At 38.2% G+C, this 15,215-nt stretch overlaps 1 protein-coding gene across 2 annotated transcripts in view; it reads left to right on the top strand.

The window, feature by feature from the left end:
* TRHDE (thyrotropin releasing hormone degrading enzyme) overlaps positions 1–15,215 on the top strand; it is a 364,978-nt gene that overhangs the window by 176,071 nt on the left and 173,692 nt on the right. For both annotated transcript variants that reach the window (XM_027595212.2, XM_027595211.2), the window contains exons 4-5: positions 10,445–10,599; positions 13,624–13,737. In XM_027595212.2, the coding sequence (XP_027451013.1) occupies positions 10,445–10,599; positions 13,624–13,737 (269 nt within the window). The remainder of the gene's footprint in view (positions 1–10,444; positions 10,600–13,623; positions 13,738–15,215) is intronic.

Raw genomic sequence — 15,215 nt, 5'->3', positions numbered from 1 at the left:
TAGAGAGAAAATCTTGACGGCTCTAGCTACAACAGTAGCCAGAGATTCAGTACTTTTTGTGCCAGTTCCCTGAGCCCCAGTTCGCAAGAACAGTGCAAGGAGGGCCAGGTGATACCTGCATATACAGTGGATTATATTACAGGTGAGGAACCTGAGCCTACGGAACCTGATTCTTTTATAAATGATGGTATCTCTGCCTGTCCTTTGCTATGGAGAGGACATGATCTCTATTTTTGCTATGCAAATATTCTTAAAAAGACAGCCTGGAACAAAATGCTGTCAGTATCTGTGCTCATAAGACATACGGAAATGTGAGAGACCCTGGAGAATTGTGTTCCAACAATAGCCCTCGCAGTAACCCTGTGAAATAGTTGCAATTATAATCATCTCCATTTTACAGGTAAAGAAAATGAGGGACAGAAATGATAAGTAACATGCCTCATTAAGTAGCAGAATTGAGTTTGAACCTAGGCTGCCTGGCTTCAGAGCCCATGTTCTTAATGTCCGCTCTGTGCTACATCCATTATACCAAGTACTCATTGTAGCATATTCTCTGTACTGCAGTTTCCTGCATGTTTGTCTATAATGTCTCCACTTTTTAACTTGACTGTATCCCCCATTGGGGCTTAATGGGACTTCATCTTTATTGTTCAAGGTTTATATCCAGTGTCCAGATCAGTGTGGCCTGTACTAGGTAATGAATTGGTATTTTAGGAATAAATGAAAGTGCATCATAAATGAAACCTTAATAGAGAGCAACCTTTACTTTCAACCTACATTCTCTTAGATAACAGCAAGTCTTTGTTATATAACAAGCATTAGTCAATTTGGCCTGTTACCAAATGATGAAGATAGGGGTCATTCAGTGTGTGTTCGATGTTTATGCCTAATCATGCCCATTAAATCAAAGACCATGAGTTTGGAAAGTGCTTGGAGAAGATGCAAAATATGATGATGGAAATTGAAGTAGAGCTAATTTAAAAAATTAAATGGGTGAGAAAGTGACAAATATTCCTTGTACATATAGGATAAGTCCTTTGGCATAGAAATTCTTTTTCAAGGGAAAAGGAAATTAGGCAACACATGAAACACATTCCTCCTTTGCAACTGACAGTAATCAGTAAGTGTCGAAAAAAAGTGATTGCAGAAATGAAAAAAAAATCTTTTGAATATGTGGCAGGAGGATCAGCAAAAACACAGACTGCGTATTATGGCCTAATGCTTCTTTGGGAGAATGCTAGGAATTTGAGAACTTAAATGCTAAGCTTGTGAATACAAGTGGTACTGATGAAAATTCTGTTATAGGCCAAAAGGTGTAGCTGAAACCAGCCTTTTTTTGATAGAAAGACTTCCCAGTAGAAAGTCCATCAGGAGAAAGTGTTTTTTGTTTTGAAGCTTTGAAGGACTGATTCACTCTTAAATTTGGTGGAAATGTACCCAGGGAGGGGCAAAGCTTAAACTCCTCTTTGTCAAATGAACTTAAAAACAGCCATTCAGAACCTAACCAGTTTGTGAATAAAAAAACAAATAACAAAACTTCAGAATTTGCACTTGGAAGGAAGAAAAAAGTTGGTTCTCATTTTATAAATACCGGTAATAGGTAACTTCTGTGAATTTTATCTTGTTTATGTTACTATTTCAAATACAACTTCTGTTTCTACTAGCCACATATGGTAATTGTCAGAGCAAGGAGTTTTGTTTTTTATACTTAAGCATAAATGCATACGTATATAGTATCTTGAGCAAGCGCTGGTCATGGCATAATCAAAATACAACATTTGTTTTTACCTGCTATACCTTTAAAACTTACTTAGCATCCCTGAATGATAATATTTAAATGTCCTATGATGTAGTCTCTTTTGTTTTGTTTGCTCATTTGTAGGTAGGTCCTATATGGCTTTACATCCTAGCGTAAAATCTCAATTCAGAAATTAAAATGCCTGATGTAGCATATTAGCCAATACTTCATCTTTGTTCAAAGATAAAATTCCTCCTCTTCTAAGCTAAAGCCTGTGATGCATTCAATTCCCCAAGGTGGGGCTGAACTGGAAAGATCCCAACTAATGATAGCATTGATTTATCACATTTTGTACTTAAGACTAAGTGCTTTACATGGACCATCTCATTTAATCTGCATGACAACCTGGAGGGAAGGTGCCATTAATATCTGCAGTTTATCCATGAAGAAATGGAAACTGGGAGAAATTAAGCCATGTGTTCCAAGTCCTCCGGCTAGGAAGCGTTGGACCTGGGTTTGGATCCCAGACAGTGTGGACTCCAAAGCTCCAACGTTTAACTGTTATGTTTGCTATCTTCTGCCAAGAAGGCCTGGGCAGCAAGAGTTGGAAAGAGAACTTGGGTTGTGTTGAGATACTGCTAGAGTAGAACGTGGAGGACCGTGTTGGGGGTACAATTTAAAGGGTGATATGAGGCAGGACAGAGAAGGAAGAGTTAGGTCAGAAGTTGGTGTTTTGAGAGCAAGATGGATTTGGGTGGAAGGACCAGGGCAGAGTTCAGAATGGTTCTGTGAATCTGGAGGGAGTGCCTCTGAGTGCTCCTTGGTGGAGTTTAAAGAAGCAGCAGAATACTTCACATGGCAGAGAACCCTAGGCCTGCTGACCAGAATTGCAGAATTTAATGCTCTTTCTTAGATGAGTATTGGTAATGGTTATGTACCTGTCTGGCTTGTAAAACCAGCAAAACCAATTGTGAGCTATATTCAGCATGATTTGTCATCACAAGGAAAACCATTTATTTTACAATAAATTCTTGGACATCAGCCAAGTTCTTGGCACTGTGCTAGACTCTAGAAATGCAGCGATTGAAATAAAAAATGACCTGCTGTTATGGAGGTAAAGTTCAATTGGGTTAGGGTTTTAGCTTAGATACTATCTCCCCAGAGAGGCTTTTCCTGGTCACTCACTCTGACCAGGAAGTATCCTCCCCACAACCCCATATTCTTTAACATCCCTGGGTTATTTTCATTACAGTCCCAATCCTAATCTCCTTTTGTTTTATTTATTTATCTGAGTATTTTTTGGCTCCTTACCTGTCCCCCTGAAACGGTCCTCTGGCGCCAAAGCTGGAATGTGAGCTCCGTGGGAGCCAGGTCATTGTCAGACTCCTCTCCTGAGGAACAGTAAGGACTCAATAGACTTTGTGAATGACTGGATGAATGGAGAAAATATACTGCACATACAGGGAAAATAAGAAAGATTAGTTACTCCCATGAGAAAATCTTATGGATTTTTCCCTATTGTGAGACCAAAACTTCGAGGATTAATGTCTGGCATTTTAGATTTTCTGAGCAGAAAATCACACACCCAACCAGGGACCAGTACTGTTCTGTAAGGAAAGAGCCACTTCCTCTGGTCATACTCCAGGCTTGGCAGCAGCTCTGTCCTCTGCTCAGGTCTGGAGGGATTGGCTGCTGAGGTGATGCTCTTGAGTTGCAGGGGATCAAACTTCTTTCTTTGGTATTTAACCTTTTATCTTCCAGGACTTTCTATCCTTGTTCAGGTTCAAGTTTGAAATCTGGGTCATTGTGACTTCTGATCTTACCCAGGACTCTCTTACTGCTCTCAGAATATTTAGATAAATAATGGATGGCAAATGCAAAATGAATTGACAAGTTTGGGTGTGGACAGTGGAAGGCAGAATTGGCTGGTGAAGAAATATTGCTGAGGAGAGCCAGGACTTCAGGGAGTCTGGCTTAGGCAAAAGGGAAAGTGTCAAGGGAGAGCAAGACAAGTAGACTAGAGGTCATGTTTCAAATGACATCTCCTTTACTTTTACTCTTAGAACATGGAGTGTGAACTTGATATTGTGGCAGAAAGTATCTGAGCTGAAGGACACTAGACTCTCACCTTAGAGCCAGGGCTTGGTTGTGCCCAGCACTAGGGCCCATATATCTTATTCTACGTGACAACTGACAGTGATCTGTGAGCCCAGAGTCTGATTGCGGCATAGGGAGGACTGATATTGCACACTTTTTTTGCTCATGGTTATTTAATGATGTAGAGTACATTAGAGGAGATATTTACAAAGTCACGCATCAGAACATTACCACTCATACTGGAGACTATTTCGGTTTGTATGTATTATTAGACCCTGTTTGATGATTCTTTGGACCTTTCCACATAGTTTCAGTGTTCCTTTTAGCATAATGTTGTGAGGGTAGTAGGACATTTTTCATGGTGATTGACTTTACTTCAGAGTGCAAAAGAGGGAGTTGCAAGGTTATCTTTAGGTTTAAGCCAGATTAATGGGAAGGATCTATTCCAGAAGGAATTGTACCCTGGGGAGCTGTCAAATAAGTCTACCACAAAGATGCTTCCATATTTTCTTCTGGAGCTCAAAGAGAGCTTCCGGGCATGTGGGAGGTGACAGATGACATTGGAGTGGGTAAGAACACTCAAAAAAAAAAAAAAAAAACTAGTAGAATGAGTTAAAAAAACAAACACACACACAGAAAACAACTCATAGATGGAAATACTAGGAACTTTGATTTTCAGAAGTCAGGATCACGAAATAAAAACAAAACAGAGAAGCAACAAAAATAAGATAGGCTAATCTCAGAAGTGGAGGAGAAGCATTGATATCCTGTTATGACAGATCCTGATCAACAGACAGTACGATAATTCTCAGCAATATCAAACAAATGAGATTTTGTGATTTTAGTTAGCAAGAGCTGTTTTGACAGTGTTAAAGGTAGAAGACAAATTATAGTGCATTGAAGGGATCAAGTAGAGAAAGTCAGGTTTTTATGTTAATGTATGTAATTGCATTCACTAGAATTATATGAATATTTGCTATCTGTCTATAGTTTTTAAAACTGTAGTAATTAATTAGAAACAGAGTATTATGTGTAATTTTATCCAGGATTCTCTTTGAATTTCCAAGTAAATTAGATTCTGAAACATTTGAATTTTCTTCAGTTTTCAAGGCATATTAAAGAGGATGGTTGCACATTTTAATGGATGTTGCCTCATGACAAATTTATTTTTGCAAAAATTAAAATAACCTGATTCATTGTGAATAAATCTTAACAACTTCAAAGTTAAGCAAAAGAGTATTTCAACTTACCAGCTTCATTGAAGTATAGTAAGTTCAGTAACTGCACACATTTAAAGTGTACAGTTTGATTTTTTAAGTTATGGATACACCCATGAAATAATCACCCTAATGAGCATATCTTTTGCCCCTAAAATTTTCCCGGTGCAATCTTTTAACATTTCCCATCTTTGTCTCCAGGAGACCACCGATCTGCTTTTTGACACTGTAGGTTAGTTTGCATTTTCTAGAATTTCATATAAATGCTTGATTCATACGGTACATATATATATATTCTTCCTTTTTCGCTATTTCAGGATTCAACTTTGCTACATGTATTGATAATTCATTTCTTCTTATTGCTGAATAGAATTCTGTTGATAGAACACATTCACCTGCTGATAGACATTTGATTTATTTCTAGTTTTTGACTATTGGAAGTAAAACTGTTAAGAATATTTGTGTCTCAGTGTTTATACGGATATATGCTTTATGAAAGAATTCTTTTTTTTAAAGATTTATCTATTTATTTGAGAGAGAGAGAGTGTGAGAACAAGTGGGAGAAGGGGCAGAGGGAGAGAAACTGAAGCAGGCTCCTTGTGTGACTCGGGGCTCGATCCCACGACCCAAGAGATCATGACCTGAGCCAAAATCATGAGTCAGACACTCAACCAACTGAGCCATGCAGGTGCCCCCAAAGTATTCTTAAAGTATAAAACTATACAAATATAAAAATATGCAGAGTCTTTAAGTTATAAAGGCATAGAGCAGAGACGCCTAGTTAAAATATCTCTCAGTAGTTGTTAGAACAAAATCCAAGTTTCTTTGGTATTTTGTTACAAGGTTATTATGTGGATAGTAGCATAATCTAATTTTTTTAGTTCCACTTTTTCCCCCTTCTGCTATCCATAGACATGGTTCCCTATATCTACTGTAAAACCTTTCTGTGTCTGAGAAGCTGTCTCCTATTACTGATGCTTCTGTGCTTTACTCTGTTCTCCATCACTTTTTCCTGAGTCCAGCTCCATTCACTCGAGAGTTCTTGTGTGGTGGATGTTTAGCCTTATTACCCAGGCCTGACTTCTGTGCTCTCGGAAGTCTAGAAACCAGTAGGTAACCAGCTCTCTGTTTGGGTTACCATTAGTGGTTTCTTTGGCACCAACCTTTAACTGACCCCTCGCTGTACCGCTCAGGCTGCTAGTTAGGCTTTTGCTGTCTGATGACTGCCCCCTAAGTGTACCTTCCCATTTATTACAAATTCCTAGATTCTCCATCTGGCTCAAGTCAGGAATCTTCTGTCTTTTGCCAGTTGAGCCAATCCAAATTCCAGTGTGTGGCCTGCTCTGCTCACTTACTTTTGGGGACCTGACTACTCTCAACTCTTGGGGAACTCCAGCATACAGAAGTGCCTCTGTTTTCAACAGGCTTGGTTCCAAAGGATTGTTACTAAGTTCACGTGTCCCTTCAAGTACATGATCCCAGATGGGTTACTGCTGTTGCCATCTGATGGTGGCAGGGAGAGTTGGCACAGAGAGGGTCTGTTGCCTAGTTTGGTCATATTTAGGGAAGGTCTCAAATTAAAATCTTAAGTAGAAGAATGTCTTCTTGTGACGTATTTGCAGTTTGTTCTCTTTTATATCCTTCAGCCACACTGACCTTCTTTCTGTTTGTCCAATATACTCACCTCATTTCCCTTCTCATTTCTTCCCTAGGACCTTTGCATTTGTTGTCCCTTCTTAGAACACACTTCGACAAGTCTTTGGATAGCTGGCCTCAAACATTATTCACACCTCAGGTGAAATGTGATTGCTTTAGCAGGCCTGCCTGGACCACACTGCACCAGCCCCATCCGTCAATCACTGTCTTACTCTATTGTATTTTCTTTGTAGAACTTATTGTTCACTGAATTTCTTTCATTCATTTACTATTTGCTGATTGACCTCCTCCTCCTGCACACACCCACATATGAATTAGAGCAGGGGGCAAGGAGAGCTCGAAGGACAGAATAATTCCTATATTGAGCAAAGGAGATGTTAAATAAATGCTTGTGTCAATGAATGCAGATAGTACCTCTGACTGCCTGTTGAAATCCTATTTGCTTTTGATGTCCAGCTCAAATAATAACTCTTTCAAGAACTTCTCCAGCCAGACGTTTTCTTTCTCTTTCACGGCACTTTTTATTCTTTATTTCTTGTATTATGCTCTCATGTCCACATTTTAGATTAAAATGTAGTGGATATAGGGATCATATCAATTTATTTTATTATACATCTCAGACTAAAGGACACAGGAAGTGATGAGATGTTCGTTGAAATGATGAATACATGACAGTCAACCATATTGTAAGACTGCTGACCATTTTATTCTTTTTCTTATTATGAAATATATAAAGCATACAGAAAAGAAACAATAATATTATACATAATATCCATGTACCCATCACCTGCTTTAAAAAAATTAATATTAAAGACAGATTTGAAATCCCTTTTGTGACCATCTGCAGTACTGTGATTTATAAGAAATATCTATTTGGTCATCTGAATGACCAAATATGTATTTTTCATATATATTTGATGTATATTTCTTAAATATATCTGGTGTTCTACATGGGTTTTTGGCTTAGAGCTTCCAAAACCCTTGGAATTTCCTAAGGGTTTGAGAGTCTGTGTTACGTTAATATTAGTTAATGTTAGTGTCTTTGTTATGTTAATGGAGTGACTTTTGACGAGATCGGGTGCCTTCAGGGTGGCATGGCTGTAGACGTGAAGTGACTTTTGGAACACACCTAAGGGTTGGGGCAGATCTGATCTCTGTGGAGCCAGTCATGATTAGTGAGTTGGAACTTTCAGTCCTACCCTCTGGCCTCCTCCTTCTGGGAGGGGAAAAGGGCTGGAGATTGAGGTCCATTGTCAATGGCCAATGATTAAATCAATTATGTCTATGTAACAAAGTCTGTAAAAACCCCAAGGGATGGAGTTCAGAGAGCCTCGCTGGTGGTGAACACAGATTTGGGGAGAATGGTGCACTCTAAGAGGGCATGGAAGCTTCAGACCTTTTGTCAGTATCTTGCCCAATACCTCGCTTCCATCAGGTTGTTCCTGAGTTACATCCTTTTGTAATAAACTGGTATTCTAGTAAGTAAAAATGTTTCTCTGAGTTCTGTGTACCTCTCTAGCAAATTAATCAAACCTAAGGAGGAGATCATGGGAACCTCTGATTTATAGCCAGTCAGTCAGAAGTACAGATAACAACCTCGGGCTTGTTACTGGCATCTTAAGTGGGGGTACAGGACGGTCTTGTAGGACTGAACCCTTAACTGTGGAATCTGATGCTCTTTCCAGGTAGAGAGTGGCAGAACTGAGTTGAATTCTCATATTCTCCAGTGTCCAAGAATTGCTTGGTGGTGTGGAAATCCTCCTCAACCCCATGCTGAAATGGGGTCGACGAACCTAAAAGACTGTCCCTCATCCCCTTTCTGCCCATTCTGAACTGAAGCAATCATGATTCCGAATTTGGTGTTCATCATTCCTATACGTGTGTGATTGCATGTGCATTTTACCACTACTATCTGTCTGGGTATGTGTGTGCATGTGTGAGTATCCATTTATAACGTATGGTATTATTCTGCTTATTTTAAGTAGTATATGGTAGGGGTCATTTTACACCTTTCTTGTTCCTTCAACGTTATGTTTTTCAGATTATCCATATTGATTTATATAGTATAAGAATGTAGGGGTAAGATCGTGTATTTCAATTGTTGTGTAGTATTCCTTTATTTTAACTATTTTATGGTTTCTTTGCCCACTATCTTGGTGAAAAGCATTTGGTTTTCTCTTTTCACTCTTTTTTTTTTTTTTTTTAAGATTTGATTTATTTGAGAGAGAGAGAGCATGAGCAGGACAGCAGAGGGCAGAGGGAGAGGGAGAAGCAGACTCCCCGCTGAGCAGGGAGCCTGATGCAGGGCTCCATCCCAGGACCCCGGGATCATGACCTGAGCTGAAGGCAGCCACTTAGCCTTAACCAAAAGAGTGACGCAGGTGCCCCTCCCCTCTCACTCTTAAAAACAATACTATAGCAAACATTCTCGTACCATTTTTTTCTTGACATCCTAGGTGGTTACTCTGGGGTTATTGGGAAATGGAACTTTTGGGTCAGAGACTGAAAACATTACGTCGTTGTGCTTAAGAGCAAGGCACTGGAATCAGGCTGCCTGGGTTCGAATCCTAACTCTGCCACTTCCTGGCTTTCCCAAGAAGCAACGAGCAGCAGCTATTTACAGCCCTTGTGAACACACATGCACTACCTCAGCCCCTGGCCTCATGCAGTCAGCTTGGCTTAGGTCCCTTTGGCTCCGGTGGATCCTGCTGGAGCCAGTCCCCAGCAGCCACTGCTTGCCCCTGGATCCAGAATGCAGCAGGACTGTGGCTTCACATGCAATCGCTGCTTTGCATTTCTGTACCATTTCTGATCCATGAAGAGGTTTATTTTCAAGCCTGGAGATATTTTTTAGTTTTCCGTTTTAATATTTTATTTATCACTGCTACGTGTTTGCAGCCGAGGGAGTACATCAAAGCATGAACTTATTGTGTCACCTTAACCAGAAGTTGATAATACCTCCACAGCCTTTTAAAATAAGCACACGTCTTAGTATCATCTAATCATAGATTTTTGGAGCTGGAAGGGATTTTAGAGATAATGAAGGCCAATAACCTTATTTTATAGGTGAGGGAATTGTGGTCTCGAGAAATTAAGTGATTTACCGAGGTCATATATCTAGTTAATGGTGGAGGGCAGGACCAGAACCAAAGCCTGCGGGCTCCCTCAGTAGTCCTTTTGCCAGTTTCCACTATTACAGTTTTGTCTCTAAACTATATTTGCATGCAATATTTTATTTTTAACAGAACTCAAAAAATACAGGAGAATCTATGCAGTTAGAAAAACGACACGTCATACTTTTAAACTGATATAGAAGATGTTTTCTCTCGAAAACATTTGAGGTAAAAGGAGGAGTACAGCATTCACTGCCTTGAGCTGACTATGTTTTCATTAGAAGGCACCATGCCTTTTGACTCTCTAGATTTCTGCTGCATTTGGTTTCCTTGACTTCCTCAAACTTATTAGGGTGGGCCCATCAATAATGGTGCCGATACTTCCAGCCTCCTCTAGCACCGGGTCTGAAAATGAACAGTGATGAATGCATATGGCCAGTGTGTACAGTGATAGCCTATATTTCTGCTGTCATGTAGAAATGGCAGGTAGTTTAACTTAGAAAAAAATTACTGAGAAAGAGCAAATACTCCTTTTCATTAGGGTTTCTGGACTTTTTTAGGGTATGCATTTAGAATCCGGCATGTTTGTTAAAGCCTATGGAATTGTTTTATCCTGTTTCTAGATCTTTTAGCTGTGCCTAAGCACCCGTACGCTGCTATGGAGAACTGGGGACTAAGTATTTTTGTGGAGCAAAGAATACTGCTGGATCCCAGTGTTTCATCTATTTCTTATTTACTGGATGTCACCATGGTCATTGTTCATGAGATATGTCACCAGGTATGAGAAAAAGAATTGGGTGTAAGTATAATTGCAAACTGTTGAGAATGCAGAATGATTTCAGATACTTAGATTAGGAGCTAAATTATTTTCCTCCCAATTAAGTTTTAATTATATAGAGAGTACTGTGTAGTTCTTTTTGGATGATATGTCATTTTTCTCAGATGACAGCACAAACAAAAGCAAACCCACTGATGGTATTGAATAAACAACTGTCATTCAGTTTAGTTGAGGAGTGAAATGGCACTGCAGCCTCTTCGGAGACCCTATCCAGTCACGAGTCCTTGTCAACCTTGCTTTATTTCCTTGTGATTATTGGTGTGTATATATGGTAAGTGCAGTGATGGCGGTGATTTATTGCATTGCTGCAAGATGCAGCTGAGTTTTGTGTACGTGTCAAAATTTGCTTTGGCTGAAATCAATTTGTTATTCCCTTTTTCCCATCACAGAGACACTTAGGAAGTCTTTCACTAACTCAGCCATAGACTCTTTGTTCTCCAGTGATTGATATTTTTTTTGTCTTGGCATGTTTAGAAATTCATATGTAAATTAGCCAACTTTGTAGTGAAGCAGAGATAAAATTAATTTCATTTTGATTTTATGCACTTTCTTACAATGAGTGGAAGGTATTATAGAGATTTTGCAATGCTTATTTGAATCTTGATTCTAGTTAAAAAAAAAAAGACAAAACTGAAAATAAATGTTCATGCAAATGGAAAGCAATACCTGTCCTGGTGAGTATGGATAGCTTTAAGTTAAACCACTGGAAATCCCATTGTTATACTGTATGGCTTCTATTTGTTATAAACCCAAAACCGTTTTAAAACACTAGAAAAACTCCAGAAGGAACCTATGTGGAAAATGCTGTCAGTGAAAGCAAGTGAAGTGCTAAATGCTAATACATGAAAACTGACATAATGATAAATTGGTTCAGGCCATATGGCCGTTTCCCTCAATGCCAACCTTCTGCAAGTAAACCTGCACGAAGTTTGTACCTGTCATGCTTGCCAGGTCAGGCATGTGTCTCTTGCCTCAGACGTAAGGGGATCCATTGCACAGATAATCAGGGTTCCTCCACTGTGCGAAAGAGGATGCTTTCCAGTGAAACATAATTCTTTGAGGCATAAGCAGTTTCCTTTTTGCAGATTCCTAGAAACAGGTTACTTGTATAGTTCTGTTGAAGTAAGAGCACACCGATGATGTTATCTTTGTTCCTAGAACCGGATTTCATTTGTTCCATATTACATGTTACTTTCTTGTTAGAACTTGGCAGTGCAGGCTACTAACCATGAGAAAAGGGTCCAGAAGCTGGGAGAAACAGAATTTCCACTCTCATTACCAAATTATTTTCCACATTACCCTCTCTCCCACCTAGACATTGTCATGATTTTTAAGACAGGCTTTCAATTTAAAGGAGAAACATGCATTTTTGATTAAGAATAAAAATGATTTTAAATATCATTTATTTTATGGTCATCAACGTAGAGTTAGTTACTATCTCTTATTCGTATTTCAGCTAGAGATCCTCTTGAGTAACTGATACTTTATTATTAATATTGAAACGCTCAGTCACTAAGCTCTTTACTGGAGCTCCTAAAGCTATACCTGATCTGATAGTATCCGCCTTCTCCTTCTGTTTCTTAAATATCTCATTCCCACTTAAGGTCTTTACACTAAGTGTTGCTTACATCTGCCTGGAATCTTCTTCCCAAAGTTTTCTCATGGCTGGCTCCTTCTTATCGTTAAAGTCTGAGCTCAAATGTCACCTGCTTAGAGAGAGCATTTTTGCTTTTGACAATCTAAAGTGGTTCTTTCCCCATTCCTACCACATTTTATTGGATCTGGAATTGTGTTGTTCATTTGCTTTTATATTTTTTATTTTGTATCTCCCCTCATTGCCCTTGCCTCCACAATTAAGTGTCAGCTGCACAAGAAGGGACATTTCCTGACTTTTCATCATCACACCCAAAGTCTTTAGGATCACTCTAGGCATATAATGTTTTTGTTTTTATTTTTAATGAAAAAAAGAATTTCTTTAACTTTTTGCCAAACTAAGCAAGGATGTCAGAGTGGGGCATCATGATCTAATTAAAACACTGATTAACAATGGCAACGTTATTGGGACACCTTGGTGGCTTGGTCGGTTAAGCATCCAACTCTTGATTTCAGCTCAGATCATGATCTCAGAGTCTTGAGATCGAGCCCCGTGTCCAGCTCCGTGCTGGGTGTGGAGACTGCTTAAGATTCGCTCTCTCCCTGTCCCTCTGCTCCCCCCCCCCACTAGCTTTCTCTCTCTATCTCTCTCTCAAAAAAGAAAAAAAATGACATTATTTTTCATGAAGGAATTTTAGAGATTTTTTTTTAGTCCAGCCCCTTATTATCACAAGATCACGGAGAGTCAGGGAACTGACTCGTGGAACATCGTGGAAGCCCTCAGTTCCTTCAGTCAGCCAATGTCTTCTTTGAGTTTTCTGTGCTGTGGGAAGGCAATGCTTCCATACCCCCTGTGATGAGTAGCTCACCACTTGTGGCAGTACTTTCCATTTTTGGCCATCTCATTCTGTTAGAGGGTCTCCTATATCTTTAGCAGACATCTACCAATCCTGATTTCCATCCATTAGTTCTTATTTGTTCTTTGTAGGGCCACAGGACACAAGTCTCTTCCTCTTCTGTGTACCAGGTCTCCAAATATTTGAAAATAGCTGTAATCAGTTTTTTTCTCCTGAGTCCTTTCTTCTCCGGGTTAAATATTCCTTTTTTATTCCTTGGTCATTATATTTTTGTTCTTCCCTGAAAGCATTTATAAAAACAAAAACAAAAACCTAGTGTCACCAAGTATTTGTGTCACCAGTTGAACAAATCAATTGTCTTGCCACAGTACATTTTAAGATCACAAAATCTGTTAGGGAATGAATTCTAGTTATGATAGTCATAGTTTAATGCATTTAATTTTAGATAAAATCATTCTGATTTTAGATAAAAAAATTTGATTTTATCTGATACTCATTCATTTTTTAATTGCAGTGGTTTGGTGACCTTGTGACTCCAGTATGGTGGGAAGATGTGTGGCTGAAAGAAGGTTTTGCTCACTACTTTGAATTTGTTGGCACGGACTATCTCTACCCTGGCTGGAACATGGTAGGTGCACTTTTTTTAGTTGTTTGGACTTCTAGTGAAAGGTTGGTCTTGTGTTACAGAGCTTATGTTATCATTAGAGGCGACTGAAAATGCCATCTGGAAAATCACCTGTCCAATAAAGAAAAAGTAACCAAAATTTAAATTTAACTTAAATTTGAAGTATTCCAAAAAAGTTCTGTTTATTTATTAGAACTGAATAGAGTTTGGTTGGTTATAAGTTGATTTCAAAATGCTATAGCTTTTCTTCTAGAAATATCTTAGATTGTTACCTTTGAGAATAAAGGAAAATTCTTTAAGATTGAGAAGGTAACAGTAATTCATAAGTAATATTTTGTGTATACAGTATTTCAATATATACAAAAACGAGACCTTAATATTTCTTCATTGTGACTAAAAATTAAAACATTTGCTTATTTATAGAATACATTATGGTTGTGGATGTACTCTAGGATCAAATGACTTAGGAAGATGTCATTAACTTCATAAAGAGTTATGCATGTGGTACCTGCACTCTAAGAACATATCTGTCTGTCTGAACCTGAAGTCGAGTTTGTTGTCCCTTAAGCAGTGATGTTTCTAGAACATCCTAAAAGAAAAAGTGGAGGGAAGGGTGGTTTTTATGTGTCTTTTAATATAAGGTTTTCATTTTATATGTTTTTATTAATCAATAAGCGACTGTGTCATTATTAAATGAAACCCAGGGTATATGCTGTTTTGGAACTTGAATTTTAAATTTAGCTTAAGTGATACTGTGTAAAAATTGCCAAATACTAACATTTTTCAGCTTCTAGAAACTCATATCTCATCTGCGATATAGCATAGCAATAACATGTATTTGCACTGCTCTTTTTTGATGTTTAAAGTATTAATAGTAAGTGATTACCTAATTATCTGTTAAAATTATGATTATGAGTTGAAGAGTTAAACCAAGATGAAATATGAAGGTGTCTGTAAGTCATGACATAACTTCTCTACCATCAATTCAGCCAACTTCTACTGCATAAAAAATGTGATCTTACATATCTCACAGAGGAACCATGATAATAGTAATATCATATTGATATGTTTTCATTATGTTCATGCAGAGTTGTCCTTATTTTGTAAAAGCAACATGGGTCATTGCCTCAAACAATGAGATCCTTTTACTTAGCCCTCTGTATCTAGAGGTGTCTGCATATATGACATGATTCTAAAAATCTTACTGAAACTGTTTTATCATGGCAGTGGAAATAAGTGAAAATGCCTTTAAAGAACTTTGAAGAAAAATCACCAATGCCGTACGATATTAATTATTTAAAGTATTCTTTTAACAAATGTGAAATTTTAAAACTGAAATGTTTAAGGATATTGAAAATATTCCCCAAACTCCCCAAAATATCTTTTGATTTTTAGATGACTTTGAACCAACTTTGTTTAAAATTTTCATTTAATTTTCATTATGCTGTGGATTATTACTGATTTATAATTTCATTATGTTT

This window comes from Zalophus californianus, chromosome 9 (genome assembly GCF_009762305.2).
Source record: "Zalophus californianus isolate mZalCal1 chromosome 9, mZalCal1.pri.v2, whole genome shotgun sequence".
Taxonomy (NCBI): domain Eukaryota; kingdom Metazoa; phylum Chordata; class Mammalia; order Carnivora; family Otariidae; genus Zalophus; species Zalophus californianus.
The sequence above is the reverse complement of the archived record's forward strand: the minus strand, read 5'-3'. Positions and strand labels throughout refer to the sequence as shown.